General features: G+C 43.0%; 1 protein-coding gene across 2 annotated transcripts in view; it reads left to right on the top strand.

The window, feature by feature from the left end:
* The window catches only part of lmln (leishmanolysin like peptidase), a 62,322-nt gene that overhangs the window by 33,948 nt on the left and 12,177 nt on the right, over positions 1-16,197 (top strand). For both annotated transcript variants that reach the window (XM_033024591.1, XM_033024592.1), the window contains one exon: positions 12,975-13,051. In XM_033024591.1, coding sequence (XP_032880482.1) covers positions 12,975-13,051 — 77 coding nt within the window. The remainder of the gene's footprint in view (positions 1-12,974; positions 13,052-16,197) is intronic.

The following is a 16,197-nucleotide window of genomic DNA, read 5'->3' as shown; positions in this document are numbered from 1 at the left end:
TTTAGATTCTGTAGTAGTTCCTGAGGATTGGCGGGTAGCCCACTTTTTAAGAAGGGAGGGAGAGAGAAAACGGGGAATTACAGACCAGTTAGTCTAACATCGGTAGTGGGGAAACTGCTAGAGTCAGTTATTAAAGATGGGATAGCAGCACATTTGGAAAGTGGTGAAATCATTGGACAAAGTCAACATGGATTTACGAAAGGTAAATCATGTCTGACGAATCTTATAGAATTTTTCGAGGATGTAACTAGTAGCGTGGATAGGGGAGAACCAATGGATGTGGTGTATCTGGACTTCCAGAAGGCTTTCGACAAGGTCCCACATAAGAGATTAGTATACAAACTTAAAGCACATGGCATTGGGGGTTCAGTATTGATGTGGATAGAGAACTGGCTGGCAAACAGGAAGCAAAGAGTAGGAGTAAACGGGTCCTTTTCACAATGGCGGGCATTGACTAGTGGGGTACCGCAAGGCTCAGTGCTGGGACCCCAGCTATTTACAATATATATTAATGATCTGGATTAGGGAATTGAAGGCAATATCTCCAAGTTTGCGGATGACACTAAGCTGGGGGGCAGTGTTAGCTGTGAGGAGGATGCTAGGAGACTGCAAGGTGACTTGGATAGGCTGGGTGAGTGGGCAAATGTTTGGCAGATGCAGTATAATGTGGATAAATGTGAGGTTATCCATTTTGGTGGCAAAAACAGGAAAGCGGACTATTATTTAAATGGTGGCCGATTAGGAAAAGGGGAGATGCAGCGAGACCTGGGTGTCATGGTACACCAGTCATTGAAAGTAGGCATGCAGGTGCAGCAGGCAGTGAAGAAAGCGAATGGTATGTTAGCTTTCATAGCAAAAGGATTTGAGTATAGGAGCAGGGAGGTTCTACTGCAGTTGTACAGGGTCTTGGTGAGACCACACCTGGAGTATTGCGTACAGTTTTGGTCTCCAAATCTGAGGAAGGACATTATTGCCATAGAGGGAGTGCAGAGAAGGTTCACCAGACTGATTCCTGGGATGTCAGAACTGTCTTATGAAGAAAGACTGGATAGACTTGGTTTATACTCTCTAGAATTTAGGAGATTGAGAGGGGATCTTATAGAAACTTACAAAATTCTTAAGGGGTTGGACAGGCTAGATGCAGGAAGATTGTTCCCGATGTTGGGGAAGTCCAGGACAAGGGGTCATAGCTTAAGGATAAGGGGGAAATCCTTTAAAACCGAGATGAGAAAAACTTTTTTCACACAGAGAGTGGTGAATCTCTGGAACTCTCTGCCACAGAGGGTAGTTGAGGCCAGTTCATTGGCTATATTTAAGAGGGAGTTAGATGTGGCCCTTGTGGCTAAGGGAATCAGAGGGTATGGAGAGAAGGCAGGTACGGGATACTGAGTTGGATGATCAGCAATGATCATATTGAATGGCAGTGCAGGCTCAAAGGGCCGAATGGTCTACTCCTGCACCTAATTTCTATGTTTCTATGTTTCTATCCGTTCACTTGCCCATCCTGCGGCCGCGAGGATATGGTCTATTGGGTCATCCAAATCCCTGGCCGCCGATGTTGATGCCGCCCTGGTGGAATGAGATTTAATTTTGTCAGTATCAATCCCTGCATCAACCAGCACCTGCTTCAGCCACCTTGACATAGTCTGTACTGACACTTTCTTATGTGTTTTTTTATGGCTGATAAAGAATGCTGATTCTGCACCTCTTAAGGTTGTGGTGGCTTCAATGTAACATCGTAAATGTGGCACTACACATAGTCTTGGCTCCATAGGATATGCTGAAAAAAACAACTTCCATCCCGTGACTCCAGGTCTGCTCTGTTTTAGTAAATCATAGACATAGAATGTAATGGCATCTGCTGCTATTACCATCCTATCTATTCGTAATTTCTGCAATGTCTGCACTCTCTGTGCTGAAACTAGTGCCATGAGCATAACTAACTTCATGGTAACTTTGGCCAAAGACAGAGCTGAAATTGACGAAGTAACATCAGCACATCCCTCACATTCCAGATTTCTGTATACCTGGGTCTAGGAGGCTTGGAATTGAAAATTCCCTTCATAAACCTATAGACCAAAGGGTGTGATCCTACAAGATATTGTTCTGACTCCCTCCATAAATATGCTGAGAGAGCACTTCTTGTAGTATTGATCGCACTATAACTTAATTTAAAATCAAAATAGAGAGTTGACAGAAACTCTAACACATCAGGGATGTTTGCAGTGTAGTATGAAATATTCTGCCTTAAGCAAAACACCTCCCATTTTCTTATGTAAGAAATGTACTGCTTTTGGTTACTATTCTTCCAGGCTGCTGCAATAACATCCACAGTACGATCTGATAATCCTCTTCCGAGATATGGCCTCCTTAGAACCTGCAAATCAACAAACCAATACGATCATGTAAAGGATGCGAATCACCAGTTACAGGGTGCACAAGTAGGTTTTCTTGTTTAGGAATAATCATAAGAGGCTTTGTGATCATTTTAACACCAGTGGGTACCATGGTTGTGTAGGCCAGTCTGGTACCACCAACACTCCTGAAGCGGAGTCCTGTTTGATCTTTTGTAGACCTACTAATGAGACAAAATGGAGGAAATGCATACAAAAACATTCCACCCCAATATAGCGAGAATGCATCCATCGCTACAGCACCAGGATCTGGTTCCCATGAAACATATTTAGGTAATTGGTGGTTAAGTCTAGATGCAAACAAGTCAATTTCTGGCACCCCAAATTGTGCAACAATTTTATTAAACTTGTCACGATTCAACATCCATTCTGTATTGTCATTAAATTTATGTGACCTGGTGTCTGCTATTATGTTGAATCTACCTGGTAGGTAGATTGCCGAAAGCCAAATGTTTCTGCTAATACACCAGTTCCAGATAACGTTTGCCAATCTATCACAGGATTTTGACTTGATTCCACCCATGTGATTAACATATGCTACTGCCGTAGTGTTGTCAATCTATACATGCACATGCAAGTTTTGCACATTAGAGCAATAAGCTTTAAGCCCATAAAATGTACCTAAAAGCTCTAGGTAATTGATCCCATGTGCTTGGAGCAAAGGCACTTCTTCCACATTCCATCTACCTCCACAGCTGGAAATAGTATCAGTAGCGCCCCAACCTAGAGCACTTACATCAGTCTGCAGAATAATGGTAGGTGTTTCAACCAGAATTTCTCTGGAAGCATTTGAGACACTCCTGATCCACCATTGTATTTCAGTAATAGCTGTAACTGGTAATTCCATGGGCCTGTCAAAATGCCCTCAATGTCTCTCAATGCTTGTACCTTTGCTCGCTGCAATTGCTGATAATGCAGTGGACCAAACTACACAGCTGGAAATGAAGCGATTAGTTTGCCAAGCAAGCTTGCCACCTGTCTAATTGATGGTTGATGCTGTGTAATGAGCTTGATACAACCCTCAAGTAACTGCAGCCTTTTATCTTTGGGCAGAGTCACTATCATGTGTTCTGAATTAATAGTGAAACCCAAGTAATCAATTACTGTGCTTGGTGACAATTTGGATTTATCTGGATGCATCACAAATCCCAGCCTCTCAAATGTGAGGTCCCTTGCAGTCAGAAACAGGTGAGTTGATCATGGGGAACAAGGATATGGCGGACCAATTGAATAACTACTTTGGTTCCGTCTTCACTAAGGAAGACATAAATAATCTGCCGGAAATAGCAGGGGACCGCGGGTCAAAGGAGTTGGAGGAATTGAGTGAAATCCAGGTTAGCCGGGAAGTGGTGTTGGGTAAATTAAATGGATTAAAGGCCGATAAATCCCCAGGGCCAGTTAGGCTGCATCCCAGAGTACTTTGAAGTAGCTCCAGAAATAGTGGATGCATTAGTAATAATCTTTCAAAACTCTTTAGATTCTGGAGTAGTTCCTGAGGATTGGCGGGTAGCAAACGTAACCCCACTTTTTAAGAAGGGAGGGAGAGAGAAAACGGGGAATTACAGACCAGTTAGTCTAACATCGGTAGTGGGGAAACTGCTAGAGTCAGTTATTAAAGATGAGATAGCAGCACATTTGGAAAGTGGTGAAATCATTGGACAAAGTCAGCATGGATTTACAATAGGTAAATCATGCCTGACGAATCTTATAGAATTTTTCGAGGATGTAACTAGTAGCGTGGATAGGGGAGAACCAGTGGATGTGGTGTATCTGGACTTCCAGAAGGCTTTCGACAAGGTCCCACATAAGAGATTAGTTTACAAACTTAAAGCACACGGCATTGGGGGTTCAGTATTGATGTGGATAGAGAACTGGCTGGCAAACAGGAAGCAAAGAGTAGGAGTAAATGGGTCCTTTTCACAATGGCAGGCAGTGACTAGTGGGGTACCGCAAGGCTCAGTGCTGGGACCCCAGCTATTTACAATATATATTAATGATCTGGATGAGGGAATTGAAGGCAATATCTCCAAGTTTGCGGATGACACTAAGCTGGGGGGCAGTGTTAGCTGTGAGGAGGATGCTAGGAGACTGCAAGGTGACTTGGATAGGCTGGGTGAGTGGGCAAATGTTTGGCAGATGCAGTATAATGTGGATAAATGTGAGGTTATCCATTTTGGTGGCAAAAACAGGAAAGCAGACTATTATCTAAATGGTGGCCGACTTGGAAAAGGGGAGATGCAGCGAGACCTGGGTGTCATGGTACACCAGTCATTGAAAGTGGGCATGCAGGTGCAGCAGGCAGTGAAGAAAGCGAATGGTATGTTAGCTTTCATAGCAAAAGGATTTGAGTATAGGAGCAGGGAGGTTCTACTGCAGTTGTACAGGGTCTTGGTGAGACCACACCTGGAGTATTGCGTACAGTTTTGGTCTCCAAATCTGAGGAAGGACATTATTGCCATAGAGGGAGTGCAGAGAAGGTTCACCAGACTGATTCCTGGGATGTCAGGACTGTCTTATGAAGAAAGACTGGATAGACTTGGTTTATACTCTCTAGAATTTAGGAGATTGAGAGGGGATCTTATAGAAACTTACAAAATTCTTAAGGGGTTGCACAGGCTAGATGCAGGAAGATTGCTCCCGATGTTGGGGAAGTCCAGGACAAGGGGTCACAACTTAAGGATAAGGGGGAAATCCTTTAAAAACCGAGATGAGAAGAACTTTTTTCACACAGAGAGTGGTGAAGCTCTGTAACTCCCTGCCACAAAGGGTAGTCGAGGCCAGTTCATTGGCTATATTTAAGAGGGAGTTAGATGTGGCCCTTGTGGCTAAGGGGATCAGAGGGTATGGAGAGAAGGCAGGTACGGGATACTGAGTTGGATGATCAGCCATGATCATATTGAATGGCGGTGCAGGCTCGAAGGGCCAAATGGCCTACTCCTGCACCTAATTTCTATGTTTCTATGTTTCTATGTGAGCTTGACTATTGACACTGATGCTTATGTTGTAGCCCGAGTGTCCCCCACAATTAAAATATCATCCAAATAGGCCATTACCAAATGGCCCTGAGCTCTTAGCAGTGCTAAGATTGGTTTTAACAGTTTTGTAAATAGTCTAGGGGCTGAGGTTAAATCATTAGGCAATGCTTTAAACTGCCATCATTGGTTCATCCAGTTAAACTTTAAGTATCTTCGATCATTACCATGCACAGCCACAGAGTAATATGCAGATCTATGCTGGCCATATAGCATTTTCTTGAAATTAGCTGTATAGCATTGACAAATGTCTCCATTTTAAAATATTTATACTGTACAAAAGGGTTAAGACTTGTCAGATCGAGAATAATTCTACAGCCACTATCCTTTTTTGCTCTAGGAAAAATGCTTGACACAAATTGGTGGTGTTGGTGAACTGACTTCTCAATGACCCCTTTCCCACACAATATTTCAAGTTCTGCCTGAATGTCCATATTCTCTTCTTTTGAGAAAATACGTGTCCGACTTGAAACATGTTGAGTGGGATGATCCAAATATGGGTAGAATTCAATTCTGAACCCCATAATACTGCACAGTATAAATGCATCAAATGATATTTTTTGCCATTCTTTTAGGAAGAATTGTAACCTTCCCCCAATTTGCAAATGTGAAACATTTAATATGTCTCTTCCAGGACCAGACCCATCTACCTCAGGGTTTGCTGGTGACCAACGTTGTCCCCTGCTCTTAGTGGGAACACTGTAACCTCCACGTGCCCCAGTAGCACTGCGCCAATAACGCGTATATAGGAATGGCCGACTTGTTCCTTCACCGGCCCCAGTCACCGTCCTTCGGTTGGGAAATTGCCTTTGAACAGATCTGCCAAGTACCGGTGGTTTTATCATCCCCATGGCTTTTGCTTCTTCATTCAGGTCTTTCACCCTTTGGCTAGATTTTCTTCAAAAATCAGATTAGGCAATTGAATATTAGTTGGTTTACAGAGCCCCGCAAACTTAGGATGTATGTTAGGCCTTATAGCACTTTTACGAATACAGTTTATTTCAAAGTGCGCATTACACATGAGTACTAAGGCATCCTGTTGTGACACAGATACGTGTTCTTCATCCAGGCCTCTGGCAAAAGCCGTAATGCTTGACCCCAGCAACTTCAACACCCGCTGTAATTTCATTTCTTGTGCGCGTACTGCCATGCCCAAATAGCCCCATATTACATTATTTATTGCTGGGACTGCTAGCAGTGCGCAATTCTGTGGGGTTTCATATTTTTTGACAGTCTCGTCCATATTCAGTTCCTCGAGCTGATGGGAGAAGCAAGTAATTTATTGTCATTGCTGTTTCTTCTCCCAAAAGTTCTCCTTTCAGTCTGGGAACGGAAACATTTTGGGCCAGGCCTGGTATTCTGGGCTCTGTTATTGGGCTTTGGTCCTCATATGATTCATTATCTGAATCTTGCTGCCCCGGAATATATTCCTCCTCATAGTGGGGGGCAATCTGGTATCACTGCTTCAGGTGTTTCCAGCGCTGGCTCTCCCGTAGGCCTACGCATAGTAAACCCTTTTGCAGGTGCTCCCCTCACGGGCTCTCCCGTAGGCCCACGCATAGGCAGCCCCTTTTTAGGTGCTGCTAGCGCTGGCTCTTCTGTAGGCCAACGCATAAATTGTCTTTCCTCAGACACTGCTGGCGCTGGCTTTCCTGTAGGCCAACCCATAAATTGTCTTTCTTGAGACATGGCTGGCTCTCCTGTAGGCCAACGCTGAGCCGGACCTCTTCTAGGCACTCCCTGTGCTGGCTCTCCCGTAGGCCACGCGGACTATACTCTTCCTGGAGTGGGTCCTGATAAATCATTTTCCCCATGAGGAATTCTAGGTTAGCGACTTGAGTAGACATAATGTCTTCCTGAGGCGGGGTAAACTCCGGGTCTGACTCCTCAGAGTCTACTGGCCGAACTGATTTTTTCTTGGCCTTGCACCCTAAAGGCGCTGTAATGGTACTTTGAGTTACCGTTTCTGCAGTCGCTGGTTTTACTACCACCGACTCCTGAATCGTACGCCCGCTACTCGCAGTTTACCTGCGGTACGCCTCCCCTTACCTTTTCGCACTTTCTCCATTCTAAACTTGTCTGGCACACAGCACAAGTCTCCCGGACGAAAGCGACCTGAAAGCGAAAGTGAAACCATTTACCTTCAGGCTTTTTGCACTCACCGCTTGGAGGGGCTCTGTTCCTCCCAACACGGTCACTACCGCTATGCGCTGACGATATGACGCGTGTGCGCCTGGACGGTGTCTTCTTCACGTAGTCACTCACGTGACTCCGAAGTAAAATAGGTGACATTTCGGGTCAAGACCTGTAGACAAGGATAAAAGTCAGGGATTGGATAAGTAAATGACCTCTACTGAGAAAAGTGAAGAAGTAAGTGAAAACGTGAAAAATCCACTGTTGCCATGCACTAAATCCTTCTTCCATTATTTTCTCGGTTTAAATATTTAATTTTAAATCCCACAACAGCTGATACTGGACTACAGAGTCCAATTGCGGTTACACCCATCAATTAAAATCTACCCTGATTCAAGAAAGGTAGAGAGCTGGGCCCTTAAACCCCTGTCTCACGGTGAGAGTTGACACACGAGGTACCCCGAGTTAAAACTCGTGATAATAACGTACGATTAACGTAGCTGTAACGTCGGAACTCGTGGACGCAACTTAGGGACTCGTGGCGCTAACAGCAGGTACCCGTGAAACTTGCCAACTCTTGAAAAAAATCAAACATGTTTAAAGTTTGCCACGAGTCAAATTTACTCTTGTGGTTAAGAATTGAAACATTTAAACTCGTTTTAAGAACGTAGTGGCCCGTGCGTTTACCTTAGTATCTCGTGAGTCTACCGTGGGAACTCTAACTCAGCGGGCAGGCGGCATAATATATATATATTCTGCACGTTAATTGACCTCTTTTTTTCTCGGGTTTTCACAAGGTGTATTTAGTGGGTAGGAGATTGTCGCTATACCTGCTCTATCCCCCTCTCCATACAGCCACACACACACATCAACTTCAAATTAACACGAGCGGCTTTCCATCGCTAAATTTAAACAGGCTGTGAGATGGTTCACTTACAGCAACAAAAACACCAAGAACAAACACATATTGCGAAGTCTGTACAGAAAGGGGACAGTTGTTTGCAGTTCGTGTCTCTTCCACTCTTCCCCCGAGGGGGTTTGGAGGATGGGATAGGGAGGAGGCGGGGACAGGCTTGATTTAAGGAGGACAGGTCTGGAGTTTGTCAGCGGAGTCGCTTATCAGATTGCTGGCTATTTTTTTCGGCTTTCGAATATTACTTCAAAAAGCGGTAGCAGGGATTGTCAAAGGCTGAGAATTTAAAATCTCATGGTGGAATCAAGGGATGCCTCCAGTAACAGCAAGCTCAGTCTGGAATGTTTCGACTTCAGTACTAATGCTGCACATTTATACTGCATTCATGCGGTGCTTTCCATCTACTGCTGAAGCTGATCACCTCGATTGAAGACTTGCTGAAATGAAATGCTGAAACTACGCGATGTTTGCATAGTTCTTCAGGTAATGATATTAACAACCGCCCGCTGCCCAAAGTTGTTAAAAGTGTAGCTTTAGGCAACTGTAGCACTGCAGCATTCTGTAGCCACCACGGGTATGGGGGAGGGGTGAGGTGCTGGAATCCTTTGCACTGTTTTGGTGTTTTCCATGTTTTTTTCTCACAGGCCTTTTAAATCTAGTGTCAAATCAAAACTGACCAAGTTCTGATCACCGAGTTAAACGTTATCTTCTACTGCAACTAGGACACCCCCTCCGCACCGTGCTTACTCTTTTGACTAATTTCACGTTCAATCGATGGTAGATAAACAGGGATTCCAATCTGACTGTTAGCGTTCATAGAGGATCTTTTGAAGAATATCTGGGTGCGAGGAGTGACCGCACTCTTTTTACATTTACCGGGGCACTGTTATAAAGAACAGTACAGCACAGAAAGAGACCCTTCAGCCCATAATGTCTGTACCATTATGATGCCAATCTAAATGTACCCTACCTGCCTGCACATGAGCCTCTACTCCCTGCCCGCTCATCCATGTGTTGGTCTAAATGCCTCTTAAAAGTTGATATTGCGTCTGCTTGCATCACATTCCCTGGCAGTAGAATCCAGATGCCCACTCCAACGTGTGGAAAACACTTGGGGTCTCGCATCTTAATCCTGCGCCCTCTAGTATTTGAGAATCAGGGTCGGGTAATCCCTCTAGTTCCCCGCGCTTTCTTGAAACTTAGGGCTGATGTAATAATTACCATTCTACCGTGTAACGTTTACACACGATAGCTAGTCCGGTACCAGGTGTTACGAGTGTAGAGAATTAAAGGAGTTTTATTGTAAAACAGCAGCCTGGAAGGAAGAGTGAACAGGCAAGACTCCTTTAATTCGAAGCAGGATAATTTACGATTTGCCATTCTATAACAACTAGCGTTGCCGGACCAAAGGGTGTTTTAAATGAGTGTTCCATTATATATTGAATTCACTATTCTTTCTTTAAATGTTGCACAGAAGAATAACACATTTTGTGGTTAGAAGGAGCGTCGGACACAGACGCGGGAGAGTTTAGCTGAGCTGGAGGTTCACTCCTCGGCTTCATGGAGCCCAGGTTCGGCTGCAGAGAGCAGGAATCTCGGCTGACCCAAGCAGAATGTGGCAAAAGACAGACTCAACAGTAGTTTCCCAATTTGACGAGGAAGCAGAAGAGCCGAAACCCTGACTATTCCTCTTTCCCCATACGCTGCCTGACCTACTGAATTCATCCCGTATGTCCTATTTCGTAATACAATTAGTAATACGTTTTACAATTCCACTAATACGGGAGGAAGGCCGTATGAAACAATGAGTCCCGAAGTGGGAACTTATTTGAAACAAGAGTAACTCGGGAGAGGAACTTGGTAACTCGGGAGTGGAACTTGACACATCGCGGAAATGAGAAGTAAACGGCAAACTTATACACACACGTGGGAACTCGGTTAAAATCTTGATCATACACTTGGAATCTCGTACACAACCACGGGTCTTTCACTCGGAGTACCTCGTGGGTCAGCTCCCACCGTGAGACAGGGCTTTAAGCTAGAGATTTATTCCCATCACAGAATGTTGGGATAATACCAGAATAACAGGTTAATATCCAGAAGCTAGACACAGAAAGCTGGAGTAACTCAGCGGGACAGGCAGCATCACGGGAGAGAGGATTGGGTGACGTTTCGGGTCGAGACCCTTCCTCAGACTGGTCTGTGGAGCGGTCCTGACCTAAAACGTCACCTATTCCTTCTCTCCCGAGATGCCGCCTGTCCTGCTGAATTACTCCAGCTTTCTGTGTCTATCTTCGGTTTAAACCAGCATCTGCAGTTCCTCCTACAGGTTAAAAGCCAGTGCTTTATAAAGCGCTGAATTTAGCCATAGACAAAACTAGTTAATTAATCCTGACCAATATTAAACCCACGATACGACCACAAATTAAAAAGATCACACTGCAAAAGCCCATCATGGCAGTATTTTCACCACCGATTTTAGCAAAGCAGTTTCATACACTGGACAATTTGAAAAAATGGGCTGCTGCAACAAATTGCTTGAATGTTAGAACCAAGCCACTAATGGATAATCTTGAGCATGTGCTCATTTATAAAGTATATAAAGCTGCAGATCATGGATATAAATGAATGTCAAACAGAGCCAGCTCCATCTGAATGCAGGATCCGTATTGCTGATCTCACAATGAACAATGCAATTGATTCAACATATAAACCCTTACAATGCATGATCCACATGAGTTATGGCAGTCGCTGATCATACCGGGCCACCACAAATTTTCCGGTACCTTCTTTAATCTGGACAAAATTATGAGAGTGCCCTTAACATCCCACCCGGAAGTCCCCCCCAAAAAATGCACCGCCTAGGCCGGGTCTCGACCTTATCGGGACTTCCGCAGCTGATTGGCAGGTGGAATTTGCCCCCCTGCGGCCTGGGCTCTGGATGATGTGCTGGCTGTGGTTGTGCGCATGTGCAGGGGGAGGATGTGCAGGCCGTGGCAGTGCGCATGTGCAAGGCGGCTGGCCGTGCCGGCGGATGAGGAGCAGCCAGAGAGGGATAACTCGGTGGCCCAGAGACGGAGAGTGACAAAGAGAGAGAGAGAGGGGGGGCCAAGCCGGGCAAAATGACACGGCTTTTAGGTTGCCCGGCGGGACTTTTGGTGGCCATTGGCACCCGGGAAACCGTTAATTTTGAGCCCTGCACAGCCGTGATTTTCATTGCGGAATTCTTTGACTCTTTAACTTGCATGTCAGTTATAGACCAGTTAGTCTGACATCGGTGGTGTGGAAGATGCTGGTGTCAATCATAAAAGATGAAATAGCGGCACATTTGGATAGCAGTAACAGGATCGGTCTGAGTCAGCAAGGGGAAATCATGCTTGACTAATCTTCTGGAATTTGTTGAGGATGTAACTAGGAAAATGGACAAGGGAGAGCCAGTGGATGTAGTGTACCTGGACTTTCAGAAAGCATTTGATAAGGTCCCACATAGGAGATTAGTGGGCAAAATTAAGGCACATGGAATTGGGGGTAGTGCTGACTTGGATAGAAAATTAGTTGGCAGACAGGAAACAAAGAGTAGGGATTAACGGGTCCCTTTCAGAAGGCAGTGACTAGTGGGGTACCGCAAGGCTAGGTGCTGGGACCACAGCTATTTACAATATACATCAATGATTTAGATGAAGGGAATGGTGTCAAGTTGGGAAAAGGGGAAGTACAATGGGATCTGGGGGTCCTTGTTCTTCAGTCAATGAAAGTAAGCATGCAGGTACAGCAGGCCATGAAGAAAGCGAATGGCATGTTGGCCTTCATAACAAGAGGAGTTGAGTATAGGAGCAAAGAGGTTCTTCTACAGTTGTACATGGTCCTAGTGAAACCACACCTGGAGTATTGTTTGCAGTTTTGGTCCCGTAATTTGAGGAAGGACATTCTTGCTATTGAGGGAGTGCAGCGTAGGTTCACAAGGTTAATTCCCAGGACGGCAGTATTGTCATATGCTGAGAGAATGGAGCAGCTGGTCTTGTATACTCTGGAGTTTAGAAGGATGAGAGGGAATCTTATTGAAACATATAAGATTATTAAGGGTTTGGACACGCCAGAGGCAGGAAACATGTTCCCAATGTTGGAGGCGTCCAGAACTAGAGGCCACAGTTTAAGAATAAGGGGTAAGGCATTTAGAACGGAGATGAGGAAACACTATTTCACACAGAGAGTTGTGAGTCTGTGGAATTCTCTGCCGGGCGGTGGAGGCCGGTTCTCTGGATATTTTCAAGAGAGAGCTAGATAGGAAAACTCAACTGATGGAAACATTGTTATAAAAGCAGATCTTTCCCTCCACGAAGGAAAAAGAAACTAGAAAAAATCAGCTTCTTAATTTCTGTGTTATTATTCCTGGTTGTTGTGGTATGTGCTGCAAGAAAATCTAAATAATGACAGAATGGTTTGATATGTCTTTGTTATGTTTTATTCCATTTCACTCCCTAGAATGAAGCAATGACTGGATCCCACACACAGAACAGAGTATTTTCCAGATTAACCTTAGCAGCATTAGAGGATACTGGGTAAGTTCAATGAAAGTTTATGTTGTCCAGAAACTAGGAAGTTGTTTTACAGATAGTCTTTTCAGTGCTGAGAATGTTTAGCACATTGCAAAGAAAATAGTGTAAACTCCAGAAAATGTATATAGAATTTATATATATTTTGGATCATTTACATGCCTGCCTGCAAATGACAGACATAATTCAAGTATTGGGTAATGCATCATGTTTTGGACTAGTGTGATAACAGAATTAGAAACCAAACCCGTTTCTGATAGTCCTTATGTATGAAGTGTATATGCTGAATATGGTTCTTTAACATTTTTGGAAAAAATATTCACAGGTCCGAACTGGAAAATAAAAAATAAAACACTATTTAACAGTCTGAAATGGAGAAATAATCAAGTTCATCACCTTTTTAAATTATTGAGTTCTTTCTATATCACTGTTTGTCACATTTGCATTCAAGACTGTGATAATCCTGTTGCCTCTGGTCTTGAGTTTGAGTGATGCAGTAATGTTTATTGTGAATAATATAAAAACATGTTGCTTCTGTCACATTTGCAGTATTGTAGTTCTGATCATTATACTGTGGAATGGATATTAGAGTCAAGAGAGTTTATTGTCATGTGCCCCAGATAGGACAATGACATTCTTGCTTGCTGCAGATAGAAAAGGTGCAGAAAAGATTCATGGGTATGGATTGGAGGGCTTGAGTTATAAAAAGAGATTAGATGAACTGGGACTATTTTCCCCAGAACAAACGATAGACTTGGGGATGACTTTATAGTTTATAAAATTATGAGATGTGTACATAATCAGGGTCTATTTCCAAGGTAAGGGGAGTCCAAACCAAAGGGTCATAGGTTTACAGTGAGAGGAAAAGATTTAAAGTGGATCTGAGGGGCATGTTTTCCCACACACACGGCGGTGAGTATATAGAATGAGCTGCCAGAAGATATGTTGTGAGAGATCAGATTTGGGTTAATTTATTGTCATATACACCAGGGTGCAATGCAGTTTCTTGTTCACAGAGTAACAGAGGACAGGGTTGTGTTCACCCCCTTGCTTCCTTAGGTCAGTAACAAACTCTTTCTTCTTATTGACATTTTGAGCTATGTTTCTGTGCAGACACAAGGTTCTCAATCAGTTTCCTGTGCAGCTTCTCATTATTATTGTAATGGCAGCTACAATTATAGTGTTTAAAAAACATTTTGGGCAGGTACATGGATAAGAAAGTTTTAGAGGAATTTGGGCAAAATGCAATTGAATGAGACTTGCTTAGATAAGGATCTTGGTCAGTGTGGACAAGTTGGACTGAAGGACCTGTTTCTGTGCTGTAGAACACTTGAATCTACTTCAGCAATGCAATTTCCACCATCTATCTTCTGCAGTGCCTACATTTACCATTCATTATTAGTTGCCCAGGTTTGATGCGGGTGAGTGGTCTGCTGCTTAATAGGGCAATTAAGATTTGACCATGTTCCTATGGGATTGGAAGGGTATATAGGTTAGATTAAGCAACAATGACTAGTTCTCCTTCCAGAAATGTATTTGCAAACCAGTTGTATTTCTGTAACAGTTCGGACAGCTTCAAAGTTTTTAGATTCTCTCTTTTTACCTTTAGTCCAAGCCTCTGGATTATAAATATAAAGACCTGCCACAAACGAATCATCAAATTAGCATTTACCTCCTTGATCAAAACAAAAGTTGGCATTCATATCTATTTACAGTTCTCCTGAATTTTACTACCAATCTCATGTCAATCTACTAATAGAAACATAATTAGGATATCATAAAGATTTAATAAGGGTTGATGTAAATATTGTTTCTTAAATATTTTATTTTTAATGCATAGCTACAAACACTATTAACTTCAATATACTTCATAGGATTACAGCACAGAGACAGAACATTTGGCACAACAATTCATGCTGGTGGTCATGCTCAACTTGAGCATTCTACCATCCTTCCTCATCTAAATCTGTTAACATAATTTTATTCATTCTCCCAGTTTCTTATTATATGTGTTTGTACTGTTTGTTTCAACCATATCTCAAAGCAGGAACAATTACATTCTCACCTTTGAGTAAGGTTTCTTCCAAATTCTCTAACTGAATCTTTTAGTGAATATCTTGATGCCCTCAACATTTGTAAAAAATGTATGCTGCATTTAGTTAGTTCATGAATGTGGTTAGAATGTCTTAGACTATTGATGGCAATGCATCTTTTTTTATGTTGCAAGGATTGAACTACATTTGAAATTGTCATACTTGTAGAGGGACAGGAGAGACAAATGGGTAGGGGGGAGATCCATTATCTAAGTCTTCTCAGTGGTGGGCATGGACAAGTTGGGCCTAATGACCTGTTTCTATGCTGTATCTCAATCTACAAATAACATTTATGTGCTTAAGTCAGATGGCATGTATTAATATGTAGTCATGCTTTGAGTCAACAGTCATAGTATTTTATTGTCATATGACCCCGACAGAACATTGAAATTCTTATTTGCAGCAACACAACAGAAAGAAAATATAGTACTCAAATAAACAAAAAATAAATTCAGTATACATACATAAAAACAAACAATAATAGTGCAAAAAAACAAAGCTAATTCACAGCTTATTTGGAGGTTGTAATGTATGGCTGTAAGGAAGAAGCTGTTCCTGAACCTGGAAGTTACAATTTTCAGGCTCCTATAGCTTCTTCCTGATGCAGGAGTGAAATGAGTGTGCAGCCAGGGTGGTTTGGGTCTCTGATGATGCTGGCTGCCTTTTTGAGGCAGCGAGTCCTGTAAATCCCTTCGATGGTGGGGAGGTCAGTATCTGTACTAAACTGGGCAATGTTCACCACTTATTGCAGTCTTCTTCGCTCATGGGCATTCAAGTTACCGAACCAGGCCATGATGCAACCAGTCAATATGCTCTCTACTGTACGCATGTAGAGTTGCTCTCTATAATCTTCAAATTAACCTTTGTCTATGCTCTAATGTATATTATTACAAACAAAATCATTGAGTGGCGGCAACAATGATTTGTCTGACCTGTTAGACCTGTTTTAGTGTGTTTGACCATTTAAAATCAACTTTAATCTTACATGGTCCAACATTGTGACCAGATTAATCAAATATTCAAGTTATTGCAGATATGTGGTTTTTTTTCCTATCCCCT

The sequence above is a fragment of the Amblyraja radiata genome, chromosome 7, assembly GCF_010909765.2.
Source record: "Amblyraja radiata isolate CabotCenter1 chromosome 7, sAmbRad1.1.pri, whole genome shotgun sequence".
In the NCBI taxonomy this organism is placed as follows: Eukaryota; Metazoa; Chordata; class Chondrichthyes; order Rajiformes; family Rajidae; genus Amblyraja; species Amblyraja radiata.
Note: the sequence above shows the minus strand (reverse complement) of the source record. Positions and strands in the feature narration are given on the sequence as shown.